Raw genomic sequence first — 15,037 nt, forward strand, 5'->3', positions numbered from 1 at the left:
TTAAAAATAATTCATTTAGAGAATGCGGGTGTTGCTGGTTAGGCCAGCATTTATTGCCCATCCCTAAATGCCTTTGGAGGTGGTGGTGAGCTGCCTTCTTGAAACACTGCAGTCCCTATGTTGTAAGTACATCCACAGTGATGTTAGGGAGGAAGTTCCAGGATTTGACCCAGCGACAGTGAAGGAATGGCGATATATTTCCAAGTCAGGATGGTGAGTGGTTTGGAGGGGAACTTCCAGGTGGTGGCGTTCCCATCTGTCTGCTGCCCTTGTCCTTCTAGGTGGTAGTGGTAACCAGGCAGAATGTGACTTTCTGCTCTGCGTTCAAGGGAATGGTCTTCAAATGCACACTCGGGAGCAAGATCAGCATCCTCTACTCTCACTTCACATCTTAAGTCCACTTTAATATTTGGAAATAGGTAAATAATTCCTCATAGAACATCTATAATATTTACATTTTTGAGAATGGTAGTAAGGTCAGCTATAACAAGAGAACAAACATAAGAAATGATTAACATGACTTTAAACAGATTTACCTTGATGATACCCCAGAAGCAAGCTGAGAGGTAGGCAAGGCAAATAACTTTACTATACTGACTCTGGTAGGCAAGGTTGTCTTGTTCCTGAAGCCACTGCTAAAGCTTGAGCTTCATCTGCAATTAGTTGAACTAGGCTTTGGTAGATCTACTAGACCTGCTATTCAAAGCGGTTAACATGAAATCTGGTCTAAATTAATCTTACTATGTCAATCTCTTGCAAAATCTTGCAAATGGATCAACTTATTGCAAGTACAACCCTGCTGAAGCCAAGTTACTGTAATTCACTTCAACTTCCTTTGTAACTTCAGATATTAATTACATCAATTAATGAAGCTGAACTAATGCTGTTTAAATTAACTCCTCTCCTGTCTGTAACAGAAACTGGAAGCTCAAATCCAAGTAACCCATTTGAATTTGACCAGAGTCCAAGTTTAAGACACAAGCCAAATCTGAGATGAGAGAGTCAACTGGAAACCAAAAGGAAGAACTTGGTACTAGAAAGAAATTTTAAAACATAGTAGATTACCACAACAAATTCTTTTTCACTAACACTAAGAAAATGGCAACTTACAATGCCCAGATGTGGGTCAAACAAGGATATCTGAACAGCGAAATATTAGCATCCCTTAGCACAGAACAGCTGAAAGTTGTATCTAGGGAGGTACAGTTAAAATTGCCCAGTGAAGTGAAGAGAAATGAACTGATCCAATTGCCGGTAGGGCCTTTAGGCCTCACATATCCAACAAAGCAGGTAGATAAGAGCTTAACCCTGGCTCAGAATCCCCCCTGCCAGCCAAATTCGAGCTGGAAAAGCTCAGAATGCAGCTAGAATTTCAGGAAAGATAAAGAGAGGCGGAAAGAGTGAGAAACAAAGAGCAAGGGAATTGAAGAGGGTAAGAGAATTCCAGCTCCGACAACTGGAAATGGAGCTAGCAACACAAAGGGAGAGAGAGACCAGACAGCTAGAAGCTGCAAGGGAAAATCTCTCTCTACCCAGTAGCACCACCTATCTCCCTAACCCACAACACGGAGACTCTCAAGCATGCTAGATTTATTCCCAAATTAGGAGAGTGACGTGAGGTCATTTCTTGCCACTTTTGAGAAAGTAGCAGGCCAGCTAAAATTGGCGATCAGATATCTGAATATTTTTAATTCAAGGGCAGCCATCAGGGAGAGCCCACGAGGTCTACTCCATGCTGCCTCCTGATATGTCCATGAATTATGGGCAGACCAAGGACTCCATCCTAAGTGCTTACGAGTGAGTCCCAGAAGCATATCACCAGCAATTCAAACGCTAATAAGAAACCAACATAAACCTGCATCGAGTTTGAACGGCTGAAGCAAACCGTGTTTGATCGATGCATGCTTTCTTTAAAGATCCCACACACCTATGGAGGAATTGCACGAGTTGAGATTGTTAGAGGAATTTAAAAACTGCTTACCCTCCAGCCTGAGGATGCACTTGGAGGAGCAGAGAATCCTCTCAGCCCGGAATGTAGCCATCACAGCAGACAGCTACAATCTCACCCATAGGTCTGGAAACTCAACGATTCTCTCCAAACCATCCCCATGAACACTGGAAAGATAAGCAGGGCGACCTAGATAGGAGAGGCCCCTGCACTCAGAAAAGAAAACACAAAGGAGGTTGCGAGGAGTCCTCCTGCAGCCTGCAAGGAGAACACCCATAAACTGGCGTGCTCCAATTGTAATAAAATAGACCATTCCAGATCAGAGTGCTGGAAATTGTGAGGAAGGAGTCCAGTAGGGCTTCATGAGTAGACCCTGAAGAACATCCCAACGAGTAGTGCAGCAGAGTAGGCAGAGACTTCTGTTGCATAGACTTACCCCTTGGGAGAACACGGCACTGTATGTGCCTGGGCCAGACAAACTCTCAAAGCTTCCAGAGTTTTGTCCTTTCAGGAACAAGTGTTCCCCTACCTGTCCCAAAATATGAGCAAGTCCGTTGTATTGCTCCAGGACACAGGGGCTGCTCAGTCCTTAATGTCTAAGGGAAACATCAACCTTACCCCACCACCACCCCCAACTCCTCATGCCCTTCCCTCGGCATCTACCCATGCAATCGCAGAAGATGCAACACCTGCCCCTTTACCTCCACCCATCACTGTCTAAGGCCCCAAACGCTCCTTTCAACTTGCACCTCCTTCAATTTGGTTTACTGCATTCACTGCTCCCAATGCAGTCTCCTCTACATTGGGGAGACCAATTGCAGACTAGGTGACTGTTTTGTGGAACACGTTCACTCAGTCTGCAAGTATGACCCCTACCTTCCTGTCGCTTGCCATTTCAACTCACCATCCTGTTCTCATGCCCACATGTCTGCCCTTGGCCTGCTGCAATATCCAGTGAAGCCCAATGCAAACTGAGGAACAGCACTTTATTTTCTGATTAGGAACTTGACAGCCTTCAGGACTTAACATTGAGTTCAACAGCTTTAGACCATGAACTCTCTCCTCCATCTTTGCCCCCTTTTTAATCCAATTTTTTTTAAAGTAAATTTTTTATTTACTTTTATTCATTTATACATTTTTAAAATCCTTTTTCCCCAACATCCCGCCCATGGTCACGGTCACCCCTTCCACAGGGCCATGAGTCACTGTTTCAATGTCATGCTTTCAGAGTGCTGACCCTTGTTCTGCTATTAACACATTCTGCTGTCTTACCTTTACGCCATTATCAGCACCTCCTTTAGTCTTTACCACTACTGTTAACACTCCCTTTTGTCTTGTGTCCGTGGCATCTTTCTCAATCTCTGCTTAGCCCCCCACCTATCCCTTACCTTCTATCTTGCCCCACCCCCTTGAATAGTATAAAATCATATTCCTACTCCTCTTTAGCTCTGAAGAGAAGTCATAAAGAATCGAAATGTTAACCCTTTCTCTCTCCACAGATGCTGCCAGATCTATTGAGTTTTTCCAGCATTTTCTTTTTCTTTCAGATTTCCAGCATCAGCAGTATTTTGCTTTAATTTTAGAACTGCTGTTCCCAGGCAGAAAGAGCCTCCAGAGTCTGTTCACAAGACATTAAAACATTTGGGCCAATGTGGATACCAGATACTAGAAGGCATTTCAAATGTTTCAAAATGGCTGTGGGAGAGATTCTGAATACTTTTTTTTGATTCATTCAAGGGGTGTGGCCTTCGCTAGCTAGGCCAGCATTTATTGCCCATCCCTCATTGCCCTTAAGGTGGTGGTGAGCTGCTTTCTTGAACTGCTGCAGTGCATGTGGTGTACACCCACAGCACTGTTAGGGAGGGAGTTCCAGGATTTTGACCCAGTGACAGTGAAGGAACAGCGATATATTTCCAAGTCAGGATGGTGAGTGGCTTGGAGGGGAACTGGTGGTGTTCCCATGTATCTGCTGCCTTTTCTAGATGGCAGCAGTCGTGGGTTTGGAAGATGCTGTCTAAAGGAGTCTTGGTGAGTTTCAGCAGTGCGTCTTGTACACACTGCTGCCACTGTCCGTCGATGGTGGAGGGAGTAAATGTATTTGGATGGGAAGCCAATCAAGCAGGCTGCTTTGTCGTGGATGGTGTCAAGCTTGTGTTGTTGGAGCTGCACACATCCAGGTAAGGGGAGGGTATTCCATCAAACTCCTGACTTGTGCCTTGTAGATTGTGGATAGGCTTTGGGGAGTCAGGAGGTGAGTTACTCATCGCAGGATTCCTATCTGCTGACCTGCTCTTGTAGCCACAATACTTATATGGCTAGTCCAGTTCAGTTTCTGGTCAATGGTAACTCCGAGGATGTTGATAGTGGGGGATTCAGCGATGGTAATGCCTTTGTACAAATAATACTTGCCACTTGTCAGCCCAAGCCTGGATGTTGTCCAGGTTTTTGCTGCATTTGGACATGGACTGCTTCAGTATCTGAGGAATTGTGAATGGTACTGAATTGTGCAGTGAACATCCCCACTTCTGACCTTATGATGGAAGGAAGGTCAATGATGAAGCAGCTTAAGATGGTTGGGCCTAGGACACTACCCTGAGGAACCCCTGCAGTGATGCCCTGGAGCTGAGGTGGCTGACCTCTAACAACCACAACTATCTTCCTTTCTGTTAGGTATGACTCCAACCAGTGGAGAGTTCCCCCGATTTCCATTGACTCCAGTTTTGCTAAGGCTCCTTGATGCCACACTTGGTCAAATGCGGCCTTGATGTCAAGGGCAGTCATTCTCACCTCACGAGTTCAGCTCTTTTGTCCATGCTTGAACCAAGGCTGTAATGAGGTCAGGAGCTGAGTGGCCCTGGCGGAACCCAAACCAAACGTCAGTGAGCAAGGTATTGCTAAGCAAGTGCCATTTAATAGCACTGTTGATGACCCCTTCCATCACTTTACTGACTGATAGGACAATAATTGGCCAGGTTGAACTTATCCTGCTTTTTGTGTACAGGACGTACCAAGGCAATTTTCCACATTGCTGGGTAGATGCCAGTGTTTTAGCTGTACGGGAACAGCTTGGCTAGGGATGTGGCAAGTTCTGGGGCACATGTCTTTAGTATTATTGCTGGGATATTGTCAGGACCATAACCTTTGCAGTGGCCAGTGCCTTCAGCCGTTTCTTGATATTATGTGGAGTGAATCAAATTGGCTGAAGACTGGCATTTAGACGTTGTGGAGCTCTGGAGGAGGTCTAACTTTTAAAGTGATTTAGTTGAAGTGGCTTTTTAAACATGATTCTGAAAAGTCAGACAAATGAAATTTATAAATATGATGACATGATTCAGTTCAAATTTATCTGACCCAATCTTTTGTTCCAATGGCTCAATGTGATTTTATTATGATAGGTACTGCAGCAGCTTAGTTTTGACAGATTCTGTGGCATGGCTGCTATTCAGTGCACCACAATCAGTCCTTTACACCCAAATAAGAGTCGTTGTAGAGCTACACTGGGACCAAATGTGGAATCTTCGAGTTGAAATTCTGCCTCTACATCCCTGTAAGCAAGTGGACACTTTTAGTTCAAAGTCAGTGGCAAGAATTGCATCTGCACAACCTAGTTGAATTATATCCCACCCTTTAATCTTATCTAGCAACTATGCTTGTTTTTAATTCAACATGTGCACTAGCACAAAAGGTTAACTAGTTTATCACTAGATTTTAAAAACAGGCTTCTAAGATTTACATCTCATCGTAACTCCAGGACTCAAGTGATATTTTCAGCCATTTCCCTGGGGATTCCAATGGTCTCCCGCTGAAGTTATGGTGGGAGATTGGATGACCCCCCTGTGAAATTGGATGACCGCCTGTGAAATTGATGGCCTAGATGTTAACATGAATTTGTTACTTTTAAGTGTAGGAAAATATGTTTTACCTTTCTGTGTATTCACATCTAGTGTATTACTACTATATTTGACAGCTTTGTTCAGGAATTTCAGTGAACGGATTCCTTGTTTTCCATCCTCTTGTTCGTCTCTCTTAGCAGCTTCTAATGCTAATTTTTCTTGCTCCTTCCTCTGCAATTCTATGAAATAAATGAAAAAGACTAATTTGCACCATTTCCACTCTCAACCAATGAACAAACATTTAAGTTTAGAAGCTTTTTAGCCAAAGCACCAAAACTTCCAGGACATTTAAACCTTTGCATTCATTTTTGTCTACTGACACACATTCAAGCAACAAGAAACGAATGTCAAGTTTAACAAGGCTTCTGGAAATTTAATTCTTCTCCAGCACAGAAAGGTTTTTATATGGCAGACAGAAAATTATGGGAAGTTATTACCAGAGGTTTTATTAATGACCCAGTTATCTAATTTGGCCACGTAAGTGGCTTTGTTTTTGCCGGAAGCTGAACAGCAGTTTTGAGCAACTTCAGTGCTTTGACCTTCCCCCCACCCCACCCCCCTTCCACATGGGATGGCAGCTAGCCTCCATACAGACATTTCTCAATAATGACCTAGAACTTTGTCACTTGGAGATTCCCAAGTCCAACTCCACATCCCATATTCACCATACTGGACAATCAATACAGTGGAGCTCACCACTTTATACGCTGCACATTTTTTTTTTGTAATCTATATGTTGAGTAAAATATTTGCCAACATACTTATAGCTCACAAGGTTGTATTTATGACTCGCAGGGAAGTCTGGAATAGTGAAGAATTGGCAATGTTAGAAGCCATGTAAGAATCCTGTTGGAGCCAGTGTCTGGTTGCATTTGCTATCTAACAATTTCTTTGGCTGACAAGCTTATTTTGTATTGGGGGACACAGCGTCTGTACTACAAGTAAGAAAAACTAAATTACATAATTTTTGTTAACCCCCCAATCCCCATCATCTCATTCTTGTGATGAATTAATTGCCTGTTCTGATTAATTACAGGAACTCACTATGCCAAACTTTAGTGATCTAAACAAGGGAACATACCTCTCACTTCAAGCATTTGGGAGATCAGAGGCTAGCCCAATGAAATTGGGCCCAAGTCTTCTCCTGAAAGCTTCACCCAAGACCCAGGCTTTCAGCAGGTAAGGGATCAAAGGGAGATGAGGCATCTACTTGACTTCCCCCCTCAATTTACATGTGGGGCCAATACCACTTTACACTGAGTAATCCTTGGGAGCTGTGGTGTGGAGAGCAAGCAAGCACAACTGGGCCCCAAACCCTGTTGGCCATGCAATAGGTGGAAAGCAGCAGCTAGCGCTGGTCCTAACTTGGCGTGGGATAGAAAAGCAAAAGAAAAATTAGGCAATGGGCCTTGCTGCCTGATTTTTCCCAGTACCTTGCCCAATTTGGAGTGGAATGGTGCAAAATACAGGCCTATTGTTCCCCTTTTCGCCTGTGTTGGTGCTAGATTCATCTCAAGAGATGTCTATCCTACTTCCCTGTATTCATTAATAATTTTTCTTCCAAATGTTTAACAAAGTCACTATAAATATCTGATTGACTCAAATTTATTATTTGCTAAAGCGTTTGATACTCAAACACACCTCTGTATGAAAGAAATCCTCTAAATTGCCCCTTTATGCTTCTAATGTTTCATTCAAAGTTTATGCACTCATGTCATTACTTCAGCAACTAATTATGCTCTCAAACTAAAAATGTTTAGTACATCTATTGGATTTCCCTAACCTTCTTTGGCTCAATGAATACAGCTCTGATTTGAAGGTCTATTTTCACAGTGCTTATCTAAGTCAAACTACACTATCTTGTTCAACACATTATAATGAATGTGCCCAAAACTGCATGCAATAGAGTGATGTACAGTCATGAAAGCTAGAATCTTAGTTTTTTAAAAAAAACTTCTCCTGTATTTTAGCCTTTGAAATATTGGCAGGGACAAATTTCTTTTCTCCATTCAAACACAAGTGATGCCTACTGCACCTAAAATGTGTCCCAATCAAACAGGCCCAAATCATTCATATTTTCAAGTTATTAACATGTAGTGGGAGTCAATTCGATTTTAGGGGAGAAACTCCACATGTTGCACACTTCAAAGGTCCACAACATATCAAATGGTGGGGTTAGTGGTCATTATGGTTGGACAAATCTGATTTTGGTTGTTTTCCATTTTAGACATCTGTATTTGGCATCTGTGTTTTGCTGTACCTTGGCAGGCTGAACACAGAAGAATGTATTACCTTTTCAGTTACTGGCATTTCCAAGAGTTTATTTCCTGCTATTTCTGGCAGCTCTGTTGGAAGAAGCAAGGGCCCACACTTTGAGGAAAGCCCTATTGAGGTTTTGCTGCAGGAAGTGAAGCAGGGAACAGAAGTCTTACTCCCCTTCCAAAGCTGTAAGGTTTTGAAAAGCATTGAGTGGAGATATTAGCAGGAGACAGTAGACATGGTAAATGCCAGCACCAATGGTTGGATTTTATATGGACAATGCTGGTCTTGCCCACCTGTTGGAGAACGAGTCAAAGCCTCACTTTTCTCCAGGAGACCCAACTCTATTACAGAGCCTTTTGCCTGATTAAGCCCCGAACAGGGTGCAAATCCCACCCAAGAGCTACTGGCCAATCAGAAGGTGGTAGCTCTCCAGTACCAGCAGCACCACCGACAAAATAGCTGTAGCTGGTTTTACAGTGGGCCCTTCACCAGGAGTCGACAATGGATTCCTGAAGAGGAGTGAGCGTGTGTAGAATTGGGGGTGCTGGGGGGTAGGGGCGGGGGGAAAGGAAGAGGTGGTTCGGAAGGGCGGTTTCCCCACCCTTCCTGAAGCCAGGTTCCCCGAAAGGACACAGTGCCCATGAATAAAGGGCTCTGCCCCACATCCTCTCTCCCTACCTCCTAGTAGGCCACCGGCAAACTCAACAGGGTTGGGCAGCCTCCCCAGATAGAGTGTCTCTCGCCGCAACTACTCGTTGAGTGCTAACAGTTTCAACTGGCCTCTGGGCGGGAAGGCTGCCGCAAGCCTTCCCACCCCAGACTTGATTGGAAGCCAGTGGGACCTGACCTTCCTCCCAATTACGTGCCTCCCAACCCAGCACTCAAACTTGCCCAGGGGCATTTAATCCCATCCAATGTGTGGACTGAACAGTTTTTTTTAGAAAAAAATTCAACAACTTGTCAGAGGGCAAGGTAAGCAGATGCCTTACTTCCTCTTATTTATGTGACCAGATGATACTAGTGTATTTACCAGCATAGTCTCCTTCTGCAAGGAGATGCCTAGGCCTGTTGGTTGTTCATTAATTACATGCAGGTGGTGGGAATTCTCCCCAGTTCATTCCTATAAATAGGAACAGAATGAAACTGAGGGATAGGAGGTGCATGTTTGTAATGTTGATCTCTAAACAAATGCTCATCAGTCTGTAAAGATTGGCTCCAGTTCTAATCTTCATTTGGCTGTTTTATAACAGGCATAACTAATGATAACCTCTCATTTTGCATATAGTATTTGAATAAGGAAGAGCGGGTCAGATTTTGACTGATACTGTAAACCGTCACGCATCTCTCCCAATTAAAGTCACGCTATTGCACAAAGTATTTTGTTTACTCACATTTCTATTCATAATTATTGTTAGAATCTCTTGGAAGATGGAAACTTTATTTAATATCTGGTCCTACAGCTTGGTGGTCAGTTCTGGGGAAGGTATACAGCTGAAACATTAACCTATCTATTCCCTCCACAGATGCTGTTCAACCCACTGAATTTTTCCAAGCAGTTTCCATATATATTTCAGATTTCCAGCATTTGTAGTTTATTACTTTGTTTTGACAGTTTGTATATCTGCTGCATTATCCTACCTTGAATCTGAAGTATGCAGGAGATATCAAGCCCTTGGCTAATCCGGAGAATCATCAAACCATATTCAAAATCAAAGGCGTCACTGCAAACAAAAGAAATACTATTCTTCAAAACAGCAAAATCACAAATTTACTGTGCTGTCATAACTTTCTTTTTTCTGAAACTAAGTTGTAGCCTAGAATTTATAAACACATACTCCAGGCTTATAGCTTTACTTGCTAGGTATTCAGATCAACCATTTCCGACTTGTGTCTGATTTTCTAATATGGACTCCAGATGCCCAAAGCTCCATGCTGAGAACATTTTTTTATAAAATTTCAAATACAGTACTTAAATTTCTCATTTAACTCAACACAACTGTCACACCATTGACTAAAGATGATGTGGACTCTGTCAATAAAAAAGAGTTTTATTCTTCTTCAGGTAGCATCTTCGATTATTTGACAGTCACCAACTATGGCTGGTGCTGTGATTTTACTACAGAGCAGAGTGAAGAGGCAGGCCCCCAAGTCTACCTCTTCCAGAATGGGGCTCAAACCCCGCTCTGTTGGCATAATTCTAGACTACACACTAACCGTCTAGCCAGCCAAGCTAACCAGCCCCGCATACTTTTATTATTTACACAAAATTTATATCAAGATGAATCTTTTTCTGAAATCTAGGTTTACAATTTTACAGAATTTGCTGTCCTATTACTGCATGTCACAGCTGTGATGTACTAAATCAAATGAATTCTCTAGCTAGATGTAGTACAATTGAAAAATATAATAGACTGGATTCATTATGGGAAGTGAATTAAAAAAAATGTCAGTCTCTTATTAAGATAGCGAGAGATGAAGATTGCCTTGGACCAGTCGGAAATCACATGCTAAAAATACCTACTTGTTGGTGATATGTAGCAAATAAAAACAGAAGCATAAACTTCAACTAGTGGGAGTGTTTATCCCTAATGAATAAGTGTAAAAAAAACTGGGTCCACTGGGTGATGTGCAGAATCTGCACAACTTGCTTCATTTAGATGAAGATTCAATTGTATCTTTGTTTTAATGATCAAATTGATTTGATGACTTTATTAACAGGAAAAATGTAATTGTTCCATGCATGTTAGATGAAACATGTAGCGATTTGTATCTCATATCAGATATTCACCCCCCTGGGACTTAATTTTCTCATATCAGTGCCCTGTAACACCTAGATCTAGTGCATAATTCAGGAAAAATGGGACACAGAGCTGTAACACTATGGGCTGGGCACTGCAGTCCCAGTTCAGGACCACAGTGTCAGCAGGAGAAAAAAATAGTGGGCGGAGCCAGATCCAGAAGTTCTGACCCTATTTCCAGCGATATTCAGCAATGCAATAAAAAAAAAGGGACAGCTTTTGAACCCCACTAACTGCTGTTTAAAAGTTGTTGGCACCACTCTGGAAGTGGGCATTTCAGAACCTGTGCAATTTTCAGCAAGGCAGCCACATTTTGGAAGCTTTTTTAAAATCACACCTACTGCTTGCGGACATGAACCGCAGATTGGAGGTTGGAAGAATTTAAAGGGTGAGTAAAATGGCTATTAATTTAACTCCCTTTCAAGTTCATCATAAAATGCTGTATCCTGAGTTATATTTATGTTTACTAAAGTAAAGACAGTGCTGTAATTGGAAAAGGTAAGCGACCAAATGTGGTTACCAAGCTGTTACTTCTGACAACTGGTGAGCTGTCAAGTAAAAGAACAGCATTGTAAAAGTGGAAAAGTTTTTAATATGCATTAGAATAGATCATCCACTGGATCAAATACTATTCAGCATTACACAACATTGAATGCATGGATTAAATGTTATTCTGCATTGTACAACACAAAGCATTGCCCAGAGATCAATAGCTAGTTAGTTAAATGTTTTCCATAGCTTTCATTCATTCTTTAAAAAGTTCTGTTTGGCTATCTCCAAAGTCCCTAATAGATTCTGCTCTGCAGAGTTTGTTTACACAGCTGTTGAGGGGAAAATCAGTTTTGATGGCTTGGCTATCTTCCAAACCATTAATAGAATCGGCACTGCAAGGTTTGTTTAAGCAGCCGTACTGGAGTTTTTCCAAATATATGGCTCGACAGTTTTGTATATAAAGTGAATACAGGGCGAGAGACAGCCGATGATCTGCACATCTGGACTGCCTGGCGAGCCCTTTAACTTGGCCTGTTTCTGTCTCCACCTCCAAAGCCAGGCCTGACTCCGGGCTATCCTTGCCTCTACCAGATCAAACTCCTGCCAGCGGGCACTGCTGGGGTGGAGGCAGGATTACAATGTCAGTAAAATTTCTAACTCCCAATCTGGTCTCCAAGATGAAAATCCTGCCCTATGTTTCTAGAAGCACCAGATCAATCTTTCTGGGCAGCTTCTGGGGCTGTTATATCAACAGACTTGGTTAAATGGTATGCTAATGATGCATCAGAAGTGCTAAGATCATTTCTTCAGTTCATGTCATGATTGGCATCAAGCCTAAAGGCAGCACTCAGACAAGGAGGGAATTAAAGCTTAGCTGGCAGTGCCTGGAGTTAAATAATAGTCATTAGCTGTTTTAGTTTCCTTCAATGAGTAACTTTGCTGAAATAACCCTTCACTGTGAAAGTGATTAAAAGGACTGCTCTGGAGAAGGGGGCGGGGGGGCGGGGAATGTGTGCGTGTGTGTCTGTGTAAGTATTCTGTCAGGCTCCACAACACTTCCACAAATGGAGTTCCCTTAGGAAGAGGAGAATAAGTGAGAAACGCAAGATGCTGAAAAAAATTAGGCAATATTGTAACAGGAAAGCTTCTACCCACAAATATTCAGCCAACTGAATATAGGCTCAAATTTTTGAAGAAAAATCAGAGCTCTATAACTTGCTGCAGAAGGACCTGCACTACCAAAGGCAGTGAGGGCGACAGCCAATTTGGAACTTCTTGACCTAGATTATTTCAAGAAAACAGTAGAGACATTGGTAGTATTAATCAATCTGCAGTGTGCAGTTACCTAAAAGCAGTGACTAACGTTAGCTTGTGCAAACAATACAATTTCATACTTTCCCCTAAAAGATGAAAGAGCAACATGTAACAGCTGAAGTTCTTTTCCAGAAGGCCAGTCTAGCTAAAGTATAAGGTGTCAGTGGTACCAACATACAGCTCTACATGTTCCATGGTGAACCACCCTAAAATGAAATGTGAAATGACTGCTGTCAGAGAAAGGCATTTACATTCATGGTTCTAAACTGATGGTCAAACACAAGCTGAAATTTGACTGGATTTCATTCCATTGCATTTTCAAGTCAGTACACCTCACCCATTTTGTTCTAACCAACAATTTGAGGACTGATTGGAGGGTTAGCCACTGTAACCATAACTGAATTCAACAGATTGCAAGATACTTTGCTTTTAGAGGATATTTTCTTGGATCAGGTAAAAATGTGGAGACATTACAGCATTTGATGATATTGCTCAATGAAGTCATTACCTCAAAGAATCATATTTTAATCAAATATAGCAAGAACTACCTACTGCAAAATGCCAACGTAATTTTCAACATCTTGAGAAGTAGTAGTACGCCAATCTCTTTTGTATCCAATCACGAGTGTATTTGGTTTCATTCGACCCAATCCAGAAGCCTAGTGAGATACAAATAGAATTGTGTCCAGTTAAACATTTATGGTAAACGTTGTGAAAGCTTCACGGGTTTCACCAAGAAAGTATAATTTTCTTCAGTTTGTCCAAAGGAGATTTATTTTTATTACATTTGACATGAAAACCAACTTTGTATTAAGTTAGATAAAGTTAACATTTTGATAATAAATGCCAATCTCATACTGTGAGAAGAGTTTAAATATTTCTTTGTATTGGTACGTGTGTTTTTTCATGCTACTCAAGTATATTTTATTATAACTAATCATTTAGGATGAAGTTCTTCTTAGTGCAGTGCAAAATTGGTGTTCACTTATTCACCCTTTTAATGTACATTAAGAACATACATATTCTGTCAGTCTCTGTGCTTTCTGGAAGCGTTTGTGTATGTTACCTTTAGCACACCTTTAGTACGACTTAACAAAATCAAATGTATCTACTTAACTAAACATTCACTTAAATAGAATAAATTGTGCACTGTAAGCAAACAAATTGTGGGGCACAAAATTCCTGGGGAAACAAGGCAACAGTACACAGAGTACAAACGCTGGATGATAGATGAAGATTCACAGATTGTTGTTGTGTAAAAATATGGCAGTTTTTAAATAATGTATGGAGAGAACTGACCAATAACCATACAATCATGAAGACATGGGGAAGAAGGATCATGTATCCGAGGGAGCTAAAGGTTTATGTAGTTAAATAACTTAAAGTTTCATGAATGTCTGACCTCCATGAAAGCAAGGAGGACCCATTTTCAAACTATAGAAATCACGTGGTTCCATTTAAAAATAGCTGATAACTGTTAACGGGATCAGTGTTTTGTGAGTAAAACAAACGATTACTCACAGGTCTTCAGCCACCATCCAATTTTATTAGAAAAGGGTTATTCAAACTCTCCTTTCTACCAAAATGTGCTGCACAGCTGATTCTACAAGTCCATCTCCAATAGGGGAGATCGAATCTTGTACAGCTCATGGCCAGAGGCAGGTTGGAATATTACTTCTGAAAATCACTGCTGGGTGAATCTTTAAGTCTCTTGTTTTAATTTTTTGGCTCAATTAACTCATCACTGTGATAAATGGAGTCCTTTGATTATCAGAAGTAAAAGCGAATTCTTTAAACTCATTCATGGGGATGTGGGCATCACTGGCTAGGCCAGCATTCATTGTCCATCCCTAACTGACCTTGAAGTGGTGGTGGTGAGCCGCCTTCTTGAACCGTCTCAGTTCATGTGGTGTAGGTACACCCAGAGTGCTGTTAGGGAGGGAGATCCAGGATTTTGACCCAGTGACATTGAAGAACAGCAATTTATTTCCAATTCAGGACAGTGTGTGGCTTGGAGGGGAACTTCCAGGTGGTGGTGGTGTTTCCATGTGTCTGCTGCCCATGTTCTTCTAGATGGTAGCAATTGTGGGTTTGGAAGGTGGTGTCTAAAGGAGTCTTGATGAGTTTCTGCAGTGCATCGTGTACACACTGCTATCGTGTGCGTCGATGGTGGAAGAAGTGAGTGTTTGTGGATGGGGTGCCAATCAAGAAGGCTGCTTTGCCTTGGTAGTGTCGAGCTTGTGTTTTTGGAACTGCACTCATCCAGGCGTGTGGGGAGTATTCCGACACACTCTTGACTTATGCCTTGTAGATGATGGATTGGCTTTGGG

At 41.9% G+C, this 15,037-nt stretch overlaps 1 protein-coding gene and 1 long non-coding RNA gene across 4 annotated transcripts in view; one reads left to right on the plus strand and one right to left on the minus strand.

The window, feature by feature from the left end:
- The window catches only part of LOC121272035, a 105,084-nt gene that overhangs the window by 38,833 nt on the left and 51,214 nt on the right, over positions 1-15,037 (plus strand). For both annotated transcript variants that reach the window (XR_005941839.1, XR_005941838.1), the window contains exon 3: positions 6,878-7,020. This is a non-coding gene — a long non-coding RNA (uncharacterized LOC121272035). The remainder of the gene's footprint in view (positions 1-6,877; positions 7,021-15,037) is intronic.
- The window catches only part of slc12a1 (solute carrier family 12 member 1), a 126,114-nt gene that overhangs the window by 14,904 nt on the left and 96,173 nt on the right, over positions 1-15,037 (minus strand). The window contains exons 16-20 of one of the 2 annotated variants that reach the window (XM_041178415.1): positions 13,260-13,366; positions 9,742-9,824; positions 7,625-7,627; positions 5,887-6,020; positions 235-268 (exon numbers count right to left, since the gene is read on the minus strand). In XM_041178415.1, the coding sequence (XP_041034349.1) occupies positions 235-268; positions 5,887-6,020; positions 7,625-7,627; positions 9,742-9,824; positions 13,260-13,366 (361 nt within the window). Of the gene's footprint in view, positions 1-234; positions 269-5,870; positions 6,021-7,624; positions 7,628-9,741; positions 9,825-13,259; positions 13,367-15,037 lie in introns of both variants that reach the window. The other variant, XM_041178414.1, reaches the window with a different exon arrangement.

This window comes from Carcharodon carcharias, chromosome 32 (assembly GCF_017639515.1).
Source record: "Carcharodon carcharias isolate sCarCar2 chromosome 32, sCarCar2.pri, whole genome shotgun sequence".
NCBI classification, from domain to species: domain Eukaryota; kingdom Metazoa; phylum Chordata; class Chondrichthyes; order Lamniformes; family Lamnidae; genus Carcharodon; species Carcharodon carcharias.